Source organism: Cryptomeria japonica, chromosome 6 (assembly GCF_030272615.1).
Source record: "Cryptomeria japonica chromosome 6, Sugi_1.0, whole genome shotgun sequence".
NCBI classification, from domain to species: domain Eukaryota; kingdom Viridiplantae; phylum Streptophyta; class Pinopsida; order Cupressales; family Cupressaceae; genus Cryptomeria; species Cryptomeria japonica.
In genome coordinates this window covers 620,039,760-620,058,620 of record NC_081410.1, presented here as the reverse complement: position 1 = coordinate 620,058,620, position 18,861 = coordinate 620,039,760, and the positions used below count along the sequence as shown (strand labels likewise).

General features: G+C 32.5%; 1 protein-coding gene across 1 annotated transcript; it reads right to left on the bottom strand.

Moving 5' to 3' along the window:
- Window positions 1–2,077: 2,077 nt before the first annotated feature.
- On the bottom strand, window positions 2,078–3,049 carry LOC131043649 (kunitz trypsin inhibitor 5). Its single transcript, XM_057976883.2, has 2 exons — window positions 2,962–3,049; window positions 2,078–2,844 (listed from the first exon to the last, which is right to left on the bottom strand). The coding sequence occupies exons 1-2, from the start codon at window positions 2,988–2,990 to the stop codon at window positions 2,280–2,282; spliced, it is 594 nt and encodes a 197-aa protein (XP_057832866.1). The 5' UTR covers window positions 2,991–3,049; the 3' UTR covers window positions 2,078–2,279.
- Window positions 3,050–18,861: the final 15,812 nt, after the last annotated feature.

Sequence of the window (18,861 nt, the reverse complement as noted above, 5' to 3'; positions counted from 1 at the left end):
AGGATAATTATCCTTCTTTGTTATCTACATTTCCTTCTCTTCAGCCTTTGAGTAAAATCTTCATTGAGGCTGGTTGGAGTAGGGTTTGTGATTTTAAGGAATGCTACTCTGTGTGGTTGTTCCCCATCTATCATTGGAAGGATATGTGTAGTTGGCTCCCTGGAGGAGATGTTTCTTCTCGTCAACTTCTCTTTTCTATTTTGGCTAAAAGACATTGTTCTTCTTTGGAGGATAATAATATGTTAGTTTGGGGTTTTAATTCTACAGTTACATACTCTGTGTCCAATGGCTATAAGAAATTGGATCTTGATAAGTTTAGTTTGGAAACTTTTCCTTGTTGGAAACAAATCTAGAATAAATTTTGTTGGCCCAAATGTAACTTTTTTGTTTGACTTCTTAGTCAAAATAAGTGCTTGACGTGGGATAATCTTTGTAAAAGGGGGTTTCAAGGGCCTTCAAAGTGTGTCCTGTGCGAGAGTCATGGAGAAGACTCTACTCATTTGTTCTTTCAATGTCCTTTTACTTTTGGTGTATGGTCTTTATGGTAGAATTGCTAGAACTACCCAATCATTCATGCTATGTCTCTGATTGACTTCTAGAGACATTTGGGTCGGCCTCCTACCAAGGCTCCTGCTCTTGAGATTGCTTGGCATATTGGTCCTACCTTCCTTTTCTGGCAAGTTTGGTTGGAAAGAAATTGTAAGATTTTTCTGGGTCATCAACATCTTATTGATTATGTTTGGTACAAAATTTTGAATTCAGTATAGGAGACCCTTATGGCTAAGTGTTGTTTTGATGTGAATCTTGCCCCTATTGATATTATGGTAATTCAACAATTGCAGCTAGGGAATATTCTTGAGAATTTTGCTTCTCATCCTCAGCCTTCTCTCCAACATTCCTCTTGCTAGATTAATGGGAATGGTCACTGGACTCTTCCTCCTCGCAATTTTCTTAAGATCAACATTGACGGTTCCTCTTGTGGGAATCCTAGACTTGTGGGAATTGAAGGTGTTGGAAGGGACAATATTGGTGCTATGCACTTCTTTTTTTTAGTAGGAACAGGTTTTGGGACGAACAATCAAATGGAGGCTTGTGCTCTTTTGTTTCCCTTACAACGGGCTCTAGAGCTGTAATAGAATCATGTCATTTGTGAGTTGGATTCTATGATTTTGATCTCTCTCCTTACGAATCCATATTCTAAGAGCTCTTCTTGGCAACTTTAATCCTTGGTTGCCCAAATTTGTCAAATATCTTGTTACTTCAGTTCTATCTCTTTTATTCATATTCCTCGTGAGTGGAAGAAGGTTGCTGACTTGCTTGCTAAATGGGCATCAAATGCTCCTTGTGGGTGGTGTGTCTTTGATTTGGAATCTCTTTCAGTGGATAAAGTTGCTCAACTTTGCACTTTTCTTCAGTATGACACAGGTGGAGGGTGCTTCTTCTATGTTTCCTCTTGCTATCATGTGGACTTTTTGGTTATACAAGTTTGTTAGGTCGTCTCTTTGGCTCCTACATGTTTTTTGGGTGGTTATGTCCACTATTATTATAAGTTTGAATATTGAAACATACAAATGCAATATATCATATTAAACCACATAATAAAAGTAAAAATGTTAGACAGAAAACTGAAACTATTATATATATGAATAAATATTTTTATCATCAAAACTCATAAATTCAATGTTTTAAAATATCACACCCAGATATTAAACACTTATTAAACACCTCTACATCATTACTAATCTTGTTTATTTAGTAATATTACTTATGCATGTACTATACCATACTTTTAGTTTAATATTATTCCATCAACAGAAAACCTATACTCCTTATATCCAATGTTCTTAATGATTATGATCTATTTTCCCTTGGACAAGCTATTTAAATTAATCGTTCAGTATATAGATCTTGAATCAGCAAAAGTGTCCTGTTTTGTATTACGATACTCTGTCTAAATATATATGTACAGGTGAGACTTTTTTAAACAGAAGATTGCGTAGATATTACTCTTTTTATGGTGGAAAGTCAAAAACAATTTGAGTTGGTAAACATGTATTTGAATTGAGTTGGAATAAGCAAACTATTCTGTTCACACTAAGTCAAACCTAGTCCTGCACATTATATAACTTAAAACAATCTCTGTAGATTTTATATAATTCAGTCATAAATTTGATGAAATGAATGACAGCAGCGCACAAGGAGGCGCTCTTATTTCCAAGCTCCAGCACAGGGCTTTTTTATTCTATTTACTTATAAACATCAAACCCTAATAATGTGACTTATGCTCTTTGAAACTGCACTTTCAGGGGATCGATCTCACTATCTTTGACGAGCCACTGGTTTCCATCTTCGTCGGTGTAAATTCCCAGCGACCCACATGCGGGCCTGCAAGTTGAGCACACACTAGGGCAATAAGAAAACTCATAAACATTGCTACCATCTCCTTCACTTTTGCTTATCCTAAAGTAATCCAGATCAACTGAAGAAGAGGAAGATGAGCCTCCTGTATAAATAAAATCTTTGTTCACTTCCGAATCTGATTTGATCCTCCACCGAGTAGATTGCACACAAATTGTAGCCGCAGAAAATTGCACCTCCAAGTCGACATCCTCGGCGATTGCTTTCACATATTCATAAGGCGTGAAAATCACAGGAAGACCATCGTCATTGTTATTGTAAGTTACGTACATTGGGCAGCTGTTATTCCGCATCTTCAATGAAAGCCCGCCGCCATTCACAGGTAGAATTTTGTAATCGGTGCCTGTTACCACAGGTGTCCCTGCAATGTCTAATACACCATCTCCATAAGCCAAGGGCAGAATTAGTGCCACCACTAGTAAAGTCCTGTCCATTCAAGAAAAGGAAACAACCAAAGCCAACAGTTATCAGTAATTTGTAATGGAATGGGAAATTAGAAAGGAAAGATTAGATATATGCTAGAGGGAAATGAGAGATACATACCAGGCTGCTTGAGAAGAATACATCACCATTTTGTATGTAAGAATAAGAGATGCTTTGCCTTAATCGTTAAGCTTCAATGCCTTAGGGCAGGGAATGTATACTATTTATAAGGGAAGAAGGATGGAATAGCAGACATGCGTGAATGCGGACTAATAGCCTTTTCGTAGTACGGCTTATACGTGGATGTTCTACTATCTTAAATCTTATCTTATATTGACTTTCATTTTCTTATATGGTGGCTCGGACGACTTCTTGTGATAAGGATGAATTTAAATTCATCTTTTCTCATGGCGATATGCATCTTGTTTATGACGAGATTTATCATTTACCATATTTCAAGGATTTTTGAAGAGATTTGAAGGTAATATTTAAGATTTATCTTTCCTTTGAAAGGTGAAGCACTAATTATGAAATAGTTATAAACCCCGATTCTTATATTGAATAGACTAATTACTCTTGGTTTTGCTTTTTCATTTTTGTGTCTAACTTTTAGAGTATTTTTTTTCTTGAGGGGTAGTTAGCTGATTTAAATGTTCTTTCAGCATTACTCTTATTTTGAAAATAGTTTTGATTACTTCTTAATATTCTGAAGTGATTTTTAGAAGTTTATATTTGTTTCTATAATTGTTAGCTATAAAATTAATTATAATTATAGATGTGGACATATTTAGTAATAAATTTGAACAAGAATTTAAAGACCCCTTCATAAGAAAGGATGTAATGATATTTTTTTTTCTTTGGGATATCTAATCTTATGTTGATAAACTATGGTAATTTAGATGTAAAATAAAAGATGGAGGTCATAAATATTATCAGGACCACATCTTTATATTATAAAAATGTTCTTGATTATGGAACAAACAGGTTTTGGGGGGACGCGAAACCCCATACAATAGGTTTTGAAGGGACGCAAAACCCTCGGATTTGACTAGGATCTGGAACCCACATAACAATGCTGCCAAAGGATACAACATAGAAAATCAATAGCCCAACCTCAACCTAATCACTAAAGAAAAATCATTGAAGAGTTAATTGAAAAGAAAAGTAGGCCAAAGCCATACACATACAATGCCAAAAGATAACTAAACAAGAAAGTATAAGGGTTTTATTAAGGATCTCTTAACCTACAATAGATATCATGGTTTTGAATCTCCATGTGACCTTTAGAAATATTTTATGTCTTCTCATGTTGTGACATGCTAAATGATTAGATCTAAACTTTACTAGTGAGGAAGGTGAGGTGATAAAATCACCATGGAGAAATGTTTTCCCTATCAAAAGCTTCATTTTCAAATTAATTTACTAATTGTCATTCCTAGTAAATTCAAATATGATACTTAAAAATAAAATTAGTGGTATATAAGAAATGACATTTCTATGTTTGTGGAGGATTGATATTGTCGAAACATGTGTGAGAAGCTACATATTGTGAGATTGACCACTAATTTATTGAAAGAGATTCTTACATATTTTATTTTCCTTTTATAAGAATTATTAAGAATTTCAAATATTGACGATTTGAATACTTTCTAGTTTTAGCTTATGATGATTAGAAAAATGTACAAACAAAAGAGATCAAATTTGGGTGTGAGGACACGATTATACAAATATGAAGAAGTGTGATGAGAATGAATAACCCATGTATAAAACAAAACCAAGGGTTATTATTTTCAATTCACCAACAAAACCATCATTTAAATTATGTTTTAAAACTACATTCATATTTTAATTTTTAACTAGGATGGATATGAAATGAAGCTTAAAACCTATACAAAGTCATGAAATGCATATTGAGGAAGGATTTATAGAGAAATAGAAAATAGAAATATGAATTTAATTAGCAACATATGTATGGTATAAGGAGGTCCATGTGTGCAAGGGGAATATAGGGAAGAATATAGTAGGGATAGTTTGGAAATGCCAATACAATTTATAAGAATTACAAAACTATTGTAATGGTTGTATTTTATTAGAATGAAGTGGTGGATGTTGGGAGGATCTATAAGTATGATTTACAAGTATGAATAGAATTTTAATATCTATGATAAATGTATCAATTATAAATGGGATTTTGCATGAGAATAATTCTCCAAGTTTTCTATAATCTCCTCTAGCATTGAAAAAAATATCCATCCATGTAAATGAAAACCATAAATTATTTATCAATATTGTGTTCGAAAAGAAAGACATGTGGAATGTGGGTGATAGATAATGAAACATGAAATGTGTTAAAGTTTAGACGATGAATAATTATTGTAGAATAAATACATGAAAAATAAAAGAATGTGATGTTAAAATTTCTTATACAAATGTTAGAAACAAAAAAAATTAGGTTCTCAAAATTTCAAAAGTTGTAGATGAATATTTTCCTTTTAGTTTGAGAGTATTCAGTCCCTAGCTCTTATCCGAAGAGCTTCCTATGGCTTCTATACTCATATCGAGTTGATACACAATATCATTATATGTATATGTGCATGTGCATGTGCATGTGTATGTGTATGTGTATGTGTATGTGTATACATTAATACATACACATAATATTTTTACTTCATAGTAATGAGATATAAAAAATATAAACAATTCAATCACTAAAAATTAAATTGTCTATTTACCAATTACATCTTAATGGAATTTTCTTTTCTCAATATTCAGTTGACAATCTTCTATTTATTAATATAATAAATAATAATAACTCATTTTAACTCTGTTTTAATTTAATCTCTTTAAAATTGCTCACAACTTTTTTTAAGGATATTTTATTAACCATATATATTATGACTGATATAATCTGAAAAATAAAAAATTAATTAAAATCCAGCTTGAACCTTGTGATATCTGTTGGACTTCACATTCCCAACGATATCTCTAATAAATTGGGAATTTGAGAGCATATTTAGAATAGCATTGCCTTCTCAACGTCATTTCTACCAGTGTTACAATCCTCCAGGCTAAAGAATATCATTTTCACTCCTGATTTCTTTCAATAATTCCATTAATTTCAATCTAAAACAAGAAGTGAAACTGTGAAAGAAAATTTAAAAAGTGAAGCTCATTTATTTGACTGTATGACAGACAGTGTTGGGGAAAATCCCCATGGAAATTCGTTTGTTGGCAAGGTTAAATGAATTTTATTTTATCTTCCAAACAGCAATGAAAGCTACCATGGCCAACTTTGTGGAAGAGAGAGTAGGCAAATAGGAAACGTCCGTATGTTCATGTATACAATACAAAATAGTAGGTAGCCACCATGAGAAAATCGAGATATATAGATAAGTTTTATAACGTGGGAGTATTGTTATTCTTCTTTCTGTTATCGTATTGGTCACGTAATCAGGCAAGCATGTTGTTTGCATTTTCATTCTATATATAACGTGTACAAAGTCTACGATCTTTATTTTTATCTCATGGCTGTGGAAATTGCAGAGCATCCAATAGATTTGGTCTATATTTAATTTAAACGGATTCAAAGATTTTTAAAATAGATGAAGTATTTTAATGAATACATTCTTATATAATAGGTTTTTATTAAGAGAAGTGGATTTTTTTTTGCAGGTCTAATAACAAGGCGAATTATAAAGTTACTAAATAGTAACAAAAATTAGGATTGACCTACATTACAAACAATCTTATGCATTTTTACATCTTTTTTTCTTTTTTGAACAACTGTCCAACTAGAGTTATCATCCAAACTTGTGGACCTATAAGAAGGGGAAGGTAAAATATCTTTAGGAGCCCAAATTGAGGGCAAAGCTTCTAGACTAAAGAAACTAGGAATGAAGGAAGACCATGAGTCAGAACCACATCATGAGAAACAATAACTTTACTAGAGGAAACAACAGTAGGACAATCAACAACTAGGGAAACATAAAAATGAACATTAGTCATGCTAGAAATAGTCTAAGAAGTCAATGAATGAACAATAGGAACAACCATCTGAGCTTGGGAATGATTAATAGGAACAACAAAAACCACATCCAATTACATAAAAATAACAGAGGAAACAAAGTTTCAAGACATGAGCCAAAGGAGAAAGAGGGGGATTTTTTGAGGCAATAGAATTAGCATCTGAAATAGCAAAGTAAATTGTGAGATTATCATGAAGAGAACTTGTCAACTAGGTTGAGGAAGATGATTTATGAGAGACATGAGGTCAATTTGATTCCAAGTGTCTAGTAGAAAAATAACTCCTATAACGAAAGGGATGATCTCATAGTTGATTAGTTGCATCTAAGGAGAATCATTTACCTTTAAAATAATCTTGCAAGGTAAAGATTTGGAGAAGCCAACATCCACTAAAATTCAAGCAAATGAATTATGAAAAAAAGAAAAAATTTCTATATCCACTTTCAAGAAGTAGTCAATTGTGTTACCTATACCCACATTGATAGGTTTGCACTAGAAGTGTAAGGGTAGATAAGGAATATCACCCAAAAAGAAGAAACATTAGTAGACTCTTTGAGAGGGTAGAAAGAGAGGGTCCAAGGGCAAATTATGAGAGGATGTGAATCCCATTCCCAATCCCAAATAGTTAAAATGTCTTCTTGATCATTAGAAGAATCAAAGCTGACAACAAAGAACCCTTTAGCACTACGATAAATCTCCAACTTACCCTCCTCTAGAGGCATCAAATTATTCAAAGTCAATCGATGTAGATTAGAAAGTGATGGGAACGTGAAACTAATTTGTAAATCAAATCCTCACTTGAATAGAAATACACACTATCAGTCACTTCAAGGCCAAATTCCAGCTCCCAGACAACAGATGCACAAGGGAGTGAAACCCATTTCATGTCTAGAGTTTTTGTAGATTGCCTACACAAGATAGGTAATAACACTTATATGAGTCCTATGGGTAGGGATTCTATTGAGGTTAACAATGACACATTCGATGATGTACATTGTGTCTCGTCATTATCATCCAATATCCTTTACATATATCAAATTAATCATAGTGGGTAGGGTCAGATAGTAGATTTCACACCCGATTCAACACTCATTAGATATCTATAGAGTAGAGAGTTTATTTTCATTCACTTTGTTTATCATGCATCACTTATATGAGTTCTCCCATTTTCCTCCCATTGAGAATGTAGTTCCATTGATTGGTCTTAACTCTCATGCATCTAGACTAGATCAAGTGCCTGAGGAGAGGTTTGGTCATGTTAACCTATGTGTTCTATGGTCATACACCATGTTTGCTGGGAATAGTCTTGCACTTCCTACTCAACTTCCTACTTCTTTAGAGATCGGTTCAATTTTGCAGATTGATTGTCCTCTTCTACTTTCTACTTTATGGGATGAGTACTTGCCATATATCACAACATTATTTGATACATCACACACTCTAAACATTAGGAACATTCACGAGGATCTTTGATTCCTCTTTGATGGAAGCTTGAGAATTCATATCATCTAATCATCATCAATGCCTTCTAATCTTGTTCATCAGGTATCTTCACAATTGTTTAGATTTAATTCATTTGATTTGACATCTTTTGATTTCGACATGTGGATATTTGAGAAGTCTTCTATGGGACCCATCATGAGGCTATTTCTCCCATCTCCTTTCATGGAGTTTCTTCTTCTTAGGCCATTGTATTTGTTTCTTCCTAAAGGGAGGAACGTGGTTTTGTTCTCTTCTATCTTCATCAACATCCATCCTCAAGCCTTCATCTTTAGCTTTGGATGTTCTCCCTAATGGGGGGATATATTGTCTCTTCATTACATTGTCTCTTAATTTCTCTCCTGTGGGGGATTTTAAATTTACTTATGTGACCAATTTAGTACTTTGGGAGGTCATCTTAATTCGTTCATGCCTAGTCACATGTACCTTTTTCATTTAATTTTCTCTCTTTTAGAGAGGAGTTTTCTCTCACTGGTTTTTCTCTTTTACTCTATTTGTGAGAGGTGGATCAGTTTGCACATGGGTACCTAATTAGGCCTTGTTGTTGGGACCCATTTATGCTTGCATTTTGCATCCATTGGCTCTTTAGCTTATCCCTAAGTTAATCTTAAGGTTCTATGTTGGAGCAATTAGGAAATTATCTAATTATTTAGTTAATTAGGACTTTTAATTACTTTATTCACTTAAGCAAAAACTACCCAAAATGTGATGTCAAGATCCCTAGTAAAAATCTAACACCCAAATCTTAAGATGAGCCCACAAGCTAAAAATAAAATATTTCTTCCACGCACTACAAGCTCCTTGTTATCCTTTCACCAATATGGGAGTTTCATTTTGGCTCCATTTTCTCCTTTAAAAAATATCATATGATGTTCCATATCTTGCACCATAAGTCAGTCTAAGAGTATAACTCTTTCTTATAACTCTCTTATTTGTCATATACGTTCTTATTTTTTTATGTGAGAGGTCCAACTTCTAGAGGCCATAAATTTTGACCTAAGAAGCTGATTAAGCCCCATTTTAAAATTATAGATCTGAAAGAGATCCATGTCATTCTAACTAACATTTGTTTAGCTAAGGTATATGTGGGGGGTGAAAAATTGACCTTTACGATCCTAAATATTACATCTTTGTGTTCTATGACCTCAAAATTATCATTTTTCTCTACAATATTATTATGAAAGGTTGATAATTTTTTTGTAATAATGATTAATTGAATCAAATTTATGAATTAATAAAGAGATGGTATCACCTTGTTTCATGTCATAAAGCATTTAAAACCTAAAGTCGCTGGAAATTTATTAAAAATACTAAGGAAGAAATGCATAAAAATATATTATTATGAAAGGTTGAGAATTTTTAGTAATAATGATTAATTGAATCGAATTTATGAATTAATAAAGAGATGGTATCACCTTGTTTCATGTCATAAAGCATTTAAAACCTAAAGTGGCTAGAAATTTATTAAAAATACTAAGGAACAAATGCATAAAAAAGTAAATTTTTAGCTAAATATAGAAAGAATTATATAAATCAAATGTAATGAGGATCCTAAGAAAGAAACCCTTATCCAACCTAATATACTTTCCCCATGTCAATATTAATAGGTAGCTCATGAAAAATAACAATACCATCTATGATCTACCTACTATTTACAAAATTGCATTCTTTGAGAAAAAAAATAGAGGAAGAATATTTTGTACTCTAGCAACTATGGATTTAGTAAAATGGATCTGGCATTAGATTAATTGAAAATAAAAAGAGATCAAGGTGAAACTAAATTTTATTAGCATTTTTCAGGATTGAATGGGTTTGTTCATGTCTTTAGAAATGTTCTTCTTTTATTGGATTACCATAAGAATTGGAACAACTTGCATGGTAAATAATTGAAGCTTGCATTCCTAGCCTACAAATAAAGAACACATGAACCATCTTTCCATTAATGCAAAACTAGATGATAGGGGTTATTAAAGATGATCCTTCCCTCTTAAAGAGGTGGGATAGATTTATCAATCTTTAATCTCTACTAGACTACTTAAAGAAAGATTAGACTTTGTCTTTCCTTCTTAAAATAGATAAATTTACAAACCTTTTACCTCAAAACATAATTCATAATATCAATTGTTTTCATTTATTATAAATATTATAATACATATTTATTCTTCCAAAAAATTTTATTGTATTTATTTAAATATAATATAAATTTAATAAATTATTATATTTAAATGATTTAATAGTTGAAATAAGCTTTATAGTTCACCTTATGACATTCTTTTAAGTTACAAATGATCAACATCCTAAAATGATAGACATTAGATATCTAGTTATTGACAACACCAAGAAACAACACAGAAACTCAATAAATGTAGACACTTGTGTATATTTACATTTTCAAGGTAGTCTTTGCATCCCATTAAAATATAGATAGCTCATCTTTAACATGTAGAACGATTGTTGAAATTATTGGATATTTGTTGAAATTGTTGAAATTATCAAAGAGGATTCTTGCTTAATTGAAGGATATGAAATAATCTATGTTTTTTGTGGTCCAATGATAGTGGAAAGAGAACTAAATTCTATGTAAAAGTGATGTGAACATCCACCTCCTTTGTCCAAAAGACTCCACTCGGAATTGTATAGTGTTCACTCCACTATGGCAATATCTTATCATGTTATGGACTGAATTCTCTTGGATGTTCTCTGTCAAGAAAAGATGCAAGACATTTGACAAAAAGAAATAGCATACTATGAGAAAGTGCTCTTTCTCGATTAAGAAATATGAAAAATGTTTCTGATCAAGACTTTAATTCTATCCAATGTCCACTGGATCAATGCTAGCCATTCTGTTGTCATTTCTTTAGTGAGTTGAATTCCTTGGGCTCTCGGCCACTAGAAGCAAAATTTACTAGAATGTCAACGATTCCTTTTGTACTAGTATTGGTGGAATTTTGTAATCTTGAGCTATTTTATTTTATATTATTTATTTAACTATTTTATTCAATATAAAAAAAAATGGTTAGTAGAATGCCGGCGATTCCTTTTGTATTAGTATTGGTGGAATTTTGTAATCTTGAACCATTTGATAGGAATAAAATGAATTCCGCTTGTTTATCTTTAATTTTCTAATGTCTGTGGGAATATTTATTGCTAACTAGATATGAAATTAATAGATGCATGATAGAGAGCTAGGAGAGGGAGGAAGCAAGGGGCTAGGAGGGAGGATGGAACGAGGGGCTAGGAGGGGAGAGAGAGAGTTTAAAAGTTGGTAGAAGCAACAAACAAATTGATAGATAAAACAATCATTTTTTTCGAAATAAATTAAGACTGTAATGTTAGAAAATGATTTGTTGGTGTTTCTAGTCAATGAATTCATACTGACCAACCTGTTTATGCAACATTGATTAATGGCATTTGAAAAGACCTCGACTATTGGAGGCTAGGAGAGAGGATGAAATGCCACAAGTCATTGAAATGATGTTGATAAGAAGCCATTTCTAAGGAACTAATAGATCAGGATTATTAAAATTGAATTGATATTTTTAAACTCTTAAATTAAGGATGGAGAGTCTATTTCAAAATTCTATACAATATTTTCTATCTTAAAAATAAGGTAAGAATTAAAGGTGAAGTTACAAAAGAAAAAATAATTGTTCAAGAGATTTGGATAGGAGTTTGTAATTAAGATTTAACCCAACAATTATTGCAATAGAAGAGGTCAAAGATCTATTCAAAATGATAGTAGTTGAGTTGATGTGCAATCACTTCAAACCCATTATTAATGAGTGAATAGATGAATCACTTCTTGAAGCAAGACATTGTGCCTCAAAGAAATGACAAAGATGGGGGGAGAGGAAACAATGGTAGAGGAAGAGGCTACTCTAGAAGAGAAAACTCAAATGGCCAAGAAGAAAAAAACAACTCACAGCCTCATTCCTATCATAAGAAGAATACAAATAGCTCAAACCAAAGGTATGATAGAAATGATGTTCCATTATGTTAAATGTATGGTCCTCTCGCAAGTGAATGTAGAAAGAGTTAATGTGACCAAGAGAAATAAATTCTTTATAAAGAAAATTAAAATTTAAATAAAAATGTTAAATTTCAAACATGTTCCATATGTGTGATATAAATGAGAAGCATTGCTAGAATTTGGCATTTAGATGCACAAAAGGTAAAGAAAAATTATTGGCTACAACTAACAAGAACATTAAAATTTAGATTAAAATGGTGAATAAAAGAGTTCTAGTTGTTATAAAATATTCTATCATTCTTTACATAAAGTATGTGAATAAAGGAAAAATAGAGAATGTTTATTATACCTTAGACATGATATTTAATCTCCTAACTATAGGATACCTAGTTGAAAAATACTAGAAATCTTGATATAATATGCATAGTACGTAATATTCAAGATGAAAATGAGACTAGTAATAAGCTTGTAGTAGTCAAAATAAAAAAGAATTAGATGTTTTTTCTAATAGATGCAAACTCATTTCTAAACATAATTCATTGGTTTTCTCCTTAATAACGTGAATAGTGTAATATCGCCATAGAAAGAAACCTTCAAGATTGTCATAAAAAACCTCTCTAAGCTTTGGAATTTACAGCACAAATACTTAAGTTAATCTAAAATTAATCCTTTATGTAATAAGAATATATGGTTGGTTGGTTTTAATTATATATAGTAGGAAAGGGCTAATATTCACAAATTGCCACTTTAGGATCTCTTTATGGAGGTTGTAGGCCTTACACAACCCATTCACCTTGTCAGATAGATCCTTACAAAGATTACCATGAGGGGATTTTGAGCAGCCATCTATTTCATAGAACCTATATTAAAATATTTCTCTCCCAAAGGAGAGGAATAAGGACTGAAAGGGTGGTTGCAAGCTGATGGGGAAATAGCAGGGGACCATTTTGAGGAAGTGGGCTAGGTAGATCCTGAGTTGTCATTCAAAATTGTTATTTTTAGGGGGTCTTAAAAGGCAAAAAAATTATTTCTAGGATAAATAGGATAATTTAAACGTGAATGCATGGGAGGGTTGAATAGGAAATGTTCTCCTTCATAGTAGGTGTTTAAAATAGAGGAGGAGCTGACACTAGGCTTTTTAGTAGAGTTTTTAGGGTTTAATTCCACAATCAAGGAGCTATTGTTTATTTGAGGGCAAGAGGATAGATCTAGGGTAAGAGATAAATTGAACCAATAAAGATGATAAAAGGGGCCCTAATAGAGGGGAACATCTTTTTCATTGGCTAGAATTGCACTCATAGGCTGAACTAAAGAGGAGTCAATCTAGTATTTACAACATTCATTTTTGCATTATATCTAAAATAATTAATCGTAGGAAAAATTTGGCAATGAAATATTTTGGAATGACCATGTACAATAACATACCTCATAAGGACCTTTACAAAATTCTTTCATGCCCCCGATGGGTTCTTTTGATTAAACCCATTTTGTAGACAAATAATTTTATCCCCTATCTAAATGTTTTTACATCCTATTGGTATTTTCCATTGGATTCCTTGGGTAAGATGAATGCCTCAAGATGGATGCCAATGGTCACTGAGATGAGCTCCACAATCACAATGAAAAGGATACCCCTAACTTGTGGTTTTTTAGTGTGCATAGAGTTTTGTTAAATTCTTAAGACTCTAGAAACTGACAGAGAAAACTGCATAGGTCTTTTAGATGATTTGGTTTATACTATTCCCAAGACATTTGGGTGGCACACAAATGATAGTGTGTAACATTTATGTCCCTTACAAATAGAGAATAAAGATCATCTCAAAAAATAATAGAATAATTTACACTATGTAGAGGGTCCGAGGAATGTGAATGTATTAAAAATAGTAGAATATGATAAATAAAGATAAGATATGCTGAATTAGATTAGATTATAAAATTACAAGAAAAAGATAGAAATCACCAACAATGATTAGATAGTTTCAAGAACCTTTACCAAGCAAATTCTCTCTAGCACCTATGCACAAAAAGACTAAAAAAATGTGTTATAGCGGCTATATATATAGGGGCTCAGCATAGTCAAACCTTCGCTTTGGTATTTCCATATCCATGATTAGCCAAGGCAAAGAGATAGATAATAGACAAGAAAAAATATGCTACTAAATGAAAGTAAGATAGTATGCTCAAGTAAGACTTAGAAGCTAAGAGAAGCTAAACAACTTGTAAATGCAATAAGGAAGCAAAAATTGTTCCAAAGAAACACAAATTGTGTGCAGAGATAAGTGACAATCTTGTTGTGAAGATGAGTATTTTGAATACTATAATGTTATTCCAGAATGTTGTTGTGAGTGTGGAAAAGAAAGAATGAAGTTAAAAATGGAAGAATGTAAGAATGAAGTTCAAATCTTTGTCTTGGAGGCAAAAAGGAAAATATTGAGTACAAAATAGCAAGGTTAGATTATTCTTATTGTCGTTGTAGGTTGGAAGAGGCATTACACTATTGAAATGGAACAAGTTTAACATCTCAATGGTTAGTGTGACACAAATTCTATGGGATGCTAGTGGATCACACAAATATGTATGTGTAGCGTGCATTCATCGAGATGAAATTCAGACTAATGATCAGGGAACTGGATATTCATGGCAAGTTAGGAATTTTTTTTATTAGGAATAAAGCAAATTAGTATAATTTTCCTAGATGAAACTAAAGGGAAGGGGTATGTGATTTGACATTCCATAGGATGTAACTTATGACATTAAAAATATATTAAAATTAAATGATCTAAATATTGAAAATGAAGCTATGATTTATTCTATACGATATATTTTATCTTTTGAATAATCATAAATGCTAGATAGATATAAATTAACTAGTAATTTGCATAATCAAATTACAACACCAAAAGTCAATGCATTATATTTAGACATTTTGCATAACTTCAGTTTGTAGGCATTCTTTGCATCACATAGATATATGGAGAGCTCATATTGTACATGTGGAATTGGTACTAAACTTAGTGAATCTTTGTTTATGCAATTTATAAATATAGTATCAGGCACATTTTCTAAAGTGCATAACAATGATAATCAAACATAATAGAAGTGTATCCCTTTCCTCTCAATTATTTAATATTATTTTATTGTTGAGAGGCATCCTGCAAGGGTAAGAACATGTGGAGTGTAAGGTCAGGAGCATGTCAACAAAAACTCTTACTTTTTACCTTAAATTTGGGTGTCTTTTAAATATAAAAATATTAATATTTAATCATAAAGTTAATATTTCCATGATAAGTAGTATACAAATCAAAGAAATATAAATTAATTGAAAGGAAAGAAAAAAACAATTCATTTGTTAAGTAGGAGATATTTTCCACAACAAGTCAAATTATGATATTGCTATTAGGATTCAACTATGTAGTTTTTGAGTCAAACACATTGACCCATGATTCATGAGTAGTGGTTCACAAGAACCTATCTCTCATGAGAATAAATGGAACACTTAGCACTCACTGCATCTAGGTGATGCTCACAAAGGTGAATCATGGGTCAATGAGTGCTAAGTGTACCATTCATTCCTATGATAGATGGGTTCTCGTGAACCACTACTTACTAGAAGTTGCAGGGAAAGTGCCTGCAACGGGAGGCCGATAGGTGTGATCTTTAAGGAAAATCAATGAGCGACATAATATAGTTAAGGGTAGAAGCTTTTAATACAGTTGTTGAAATAGTCATGATTAGCATGATGTTGTGAATGACATAGCTATTTATTTTTATAAAGTAAGGCTATTGAATAAATGAAAGTGCTTAGAGAAGATAGGGAAATGAAGTGACATGACGTTATGCATATTATATACTTGAAGAAGGAAATTTTATTAAAGCGAAACAGTAATTTATTTGTGTACATATCCCAACCAATGGTTGTTCCCAAATTTTACAGTTTTCCACCCACCATCCCCCATGCTGGTGTATGCAACATGATGTACATGAAGAATATGCTATGAATATAGTTATACATAATTATTTGTAGGCTATATTGTTCCCAACCAATTTTTGTGTTGCACCTAGAGTCTTGTTCTTATCCAACCTCCATCCCCCATGCTGCTAAGAGCAGCATGTTATATAGCCTTTTGTTGAATTGCATGTGATGTTTATGGTGAAAGACCTGCAGTATTTTCCGTTTATATATGTTAGTTTTAGATAATATAAAAATCTAGTGAAGTGAAATTTTTTGAAAAACTTGAAAATTGAAAGATATTTTTTTGTAGCAATATAATACCTGATGACTGTGTAATTGCTGAATTGGACTGCCATGTATGTTTCATGTGAGTACTTCTTTGTTGTGAGGTAGTTTCTCTGTAGTGGATTTTAATAGTAAAAATTTAGTTTTGTTTAAGATGTGAAAGGAACTTAATAGTATTTATGTAATGTGATAAGCATTTACCTGATCTTTTTTGATCTGAAGCTATCTTTGCAGTGAAGAGAACCCGAAAGACTAGACGGGTGTTAGGCAGAGTAGGCAGTAAATCTAGAATTAGGTTTCAACCTATTGAATGAGTAAGTAAGGTTTACATACTGTGTAACCAATGATGTGGGTGGATGCAATGGTATTCATTATTGAAAGCTTATTTATTGAATGAAATGATTGTAAGGTGTGAAGGAATGTTGTAATGCTAAATAGTGAGCAAATAGTGCTATAGCGAGCAAAGAACAGGTAATGTGGAGTCCAAAAACAAATAATACCAGAATCTACATTAGAAATTCAAACCTCTCATATAGCCTTTGAAATTGGTTGCAAACTGCAAGTAGTGATAGCGTCAAACAGGTAACGAAAAGAAAGAAAGTAGGAACCCTGCAAGCACATGGTAGTAGAAAATAAACAGCCTATAAAGGAAAGAGGTTACAAAATAATTGTTTTTTAAGTAAAACTGAACTTTACCTTGCAACTTCAAATGATTAATGGTGCTAATCTCACAAGAAAGGCCAGTAAAATAGTCACTAAGAGAAGCAAACGTAAGCATGAAAAACTGACAATGAGAACAAAAGTCACCAATCTATGTGAATATTGAGAGATTGAAAATTGCAGAGTTTAATGTTGGTAATAAAGAACATTGTGGTTGAATGCCAAAGTATTGTTGAGAAGAACAAAACAAATTAGATATTATGGTACTATCAGCAAAGTAAAATATTGATTAAGAACAGAATGGTCGAATTGCAAATACCTGTGAGAGTGGCCATAGAGCTTGGAGAGTGAAAGTTGTCATGTCCACAAATAGTGAAATAACATAATCAAAGTAATAATCGTACAACCTATAGTGGTGCACATCAGCTAGGTTCAAAAGATTAAAAAAAAGTTGTTTACTTAAATGAATAAACATCTAGAAATAGCAAGACCAAACCTTTTGAGTACACCCAATCGTTTTAAAGAGTGGCATGTAAAACCTGTAAAATGGAAGAGGTGCAGTTAAAGAAGAATGTTGTATTAGTGCATTATCAGTTAATATTAAATCTATTGAAGAAGTGAAATGGTAGAGAGAATGTTGTGTTACTGCATGAAATGTATGGAATTGGTGAATAGGGGGGAGGTGTTACATGTGTACCTTTTATCTTGCAGGGTTTGGGGATGCAAAAGTTATGGTTATTCATTGTATTGTGATCCTATAAAGCAGAAAGATTTTTTTGGGTTGATACATTGAGTATAAGAAATGCAATACATGAAAACATAATGATGATTTAATTGACATACCTGGTTGTGTCTCATCTGTAGGTATGCTTGTTCTGTGCTATGTGAAATCTGCAGCAAGCGGGCTTCCTCTGTCTTTCGAAGCACTGTTGATGTGGTACCTTTCAAATGGGAGTACCTTTGGTAGGTGAATGCTGGGTGTATACGTAGATGTTCAATTTATTTGACTCTTGAAAGGGCTATGAATGTTAGGCCTTGTTTTTCTGTTTTCTCAATGTCAACTATGGCAAAGTCTAAGGTCAACCCCTGTGATTTGTGAATTGTAATTTCCCATGCCATTGCCAGTGGAATTTGTGTTTGGTTGCCTCTAGTAATTGGTGTAATTGGTACATGCTTTGCATTCTATGGATCCCTTGAAGATCCAGTATAATATTTGAAAAGAACAACAAAATATTTTGGCAAATCAGGTGGTTTTGAACCTGGATCGTAGACAATTTTTTTAATCTAGCCCAAAGCACCGTTTACCAGGCCAACTTCTATCCATAAATTTGCAATAAGCATAATTTCTTGGTCTATAGAAAGAAGAATTTCAAATGCCAGTTGTTCTTCTTGGTGTGGCTGCTTATCTCTTTGATGTGCGATGATTGTTGTTGCATGTGCAATGGGTGAGTGCAATTGTGTTAACATTTTAATGTTGTGTGCACTTGAAGTTGCATTTGTTGCAAACAAATGCTTCTATTGGCTGAAGTGATTATTCTCATCAAGTGTCAAAGCATGGGTTGACCACGACTGCAAGGATTCCCAATCAATTTCCAATGGTGTTGAGTTGCGGATGTTAATCAATATTTCA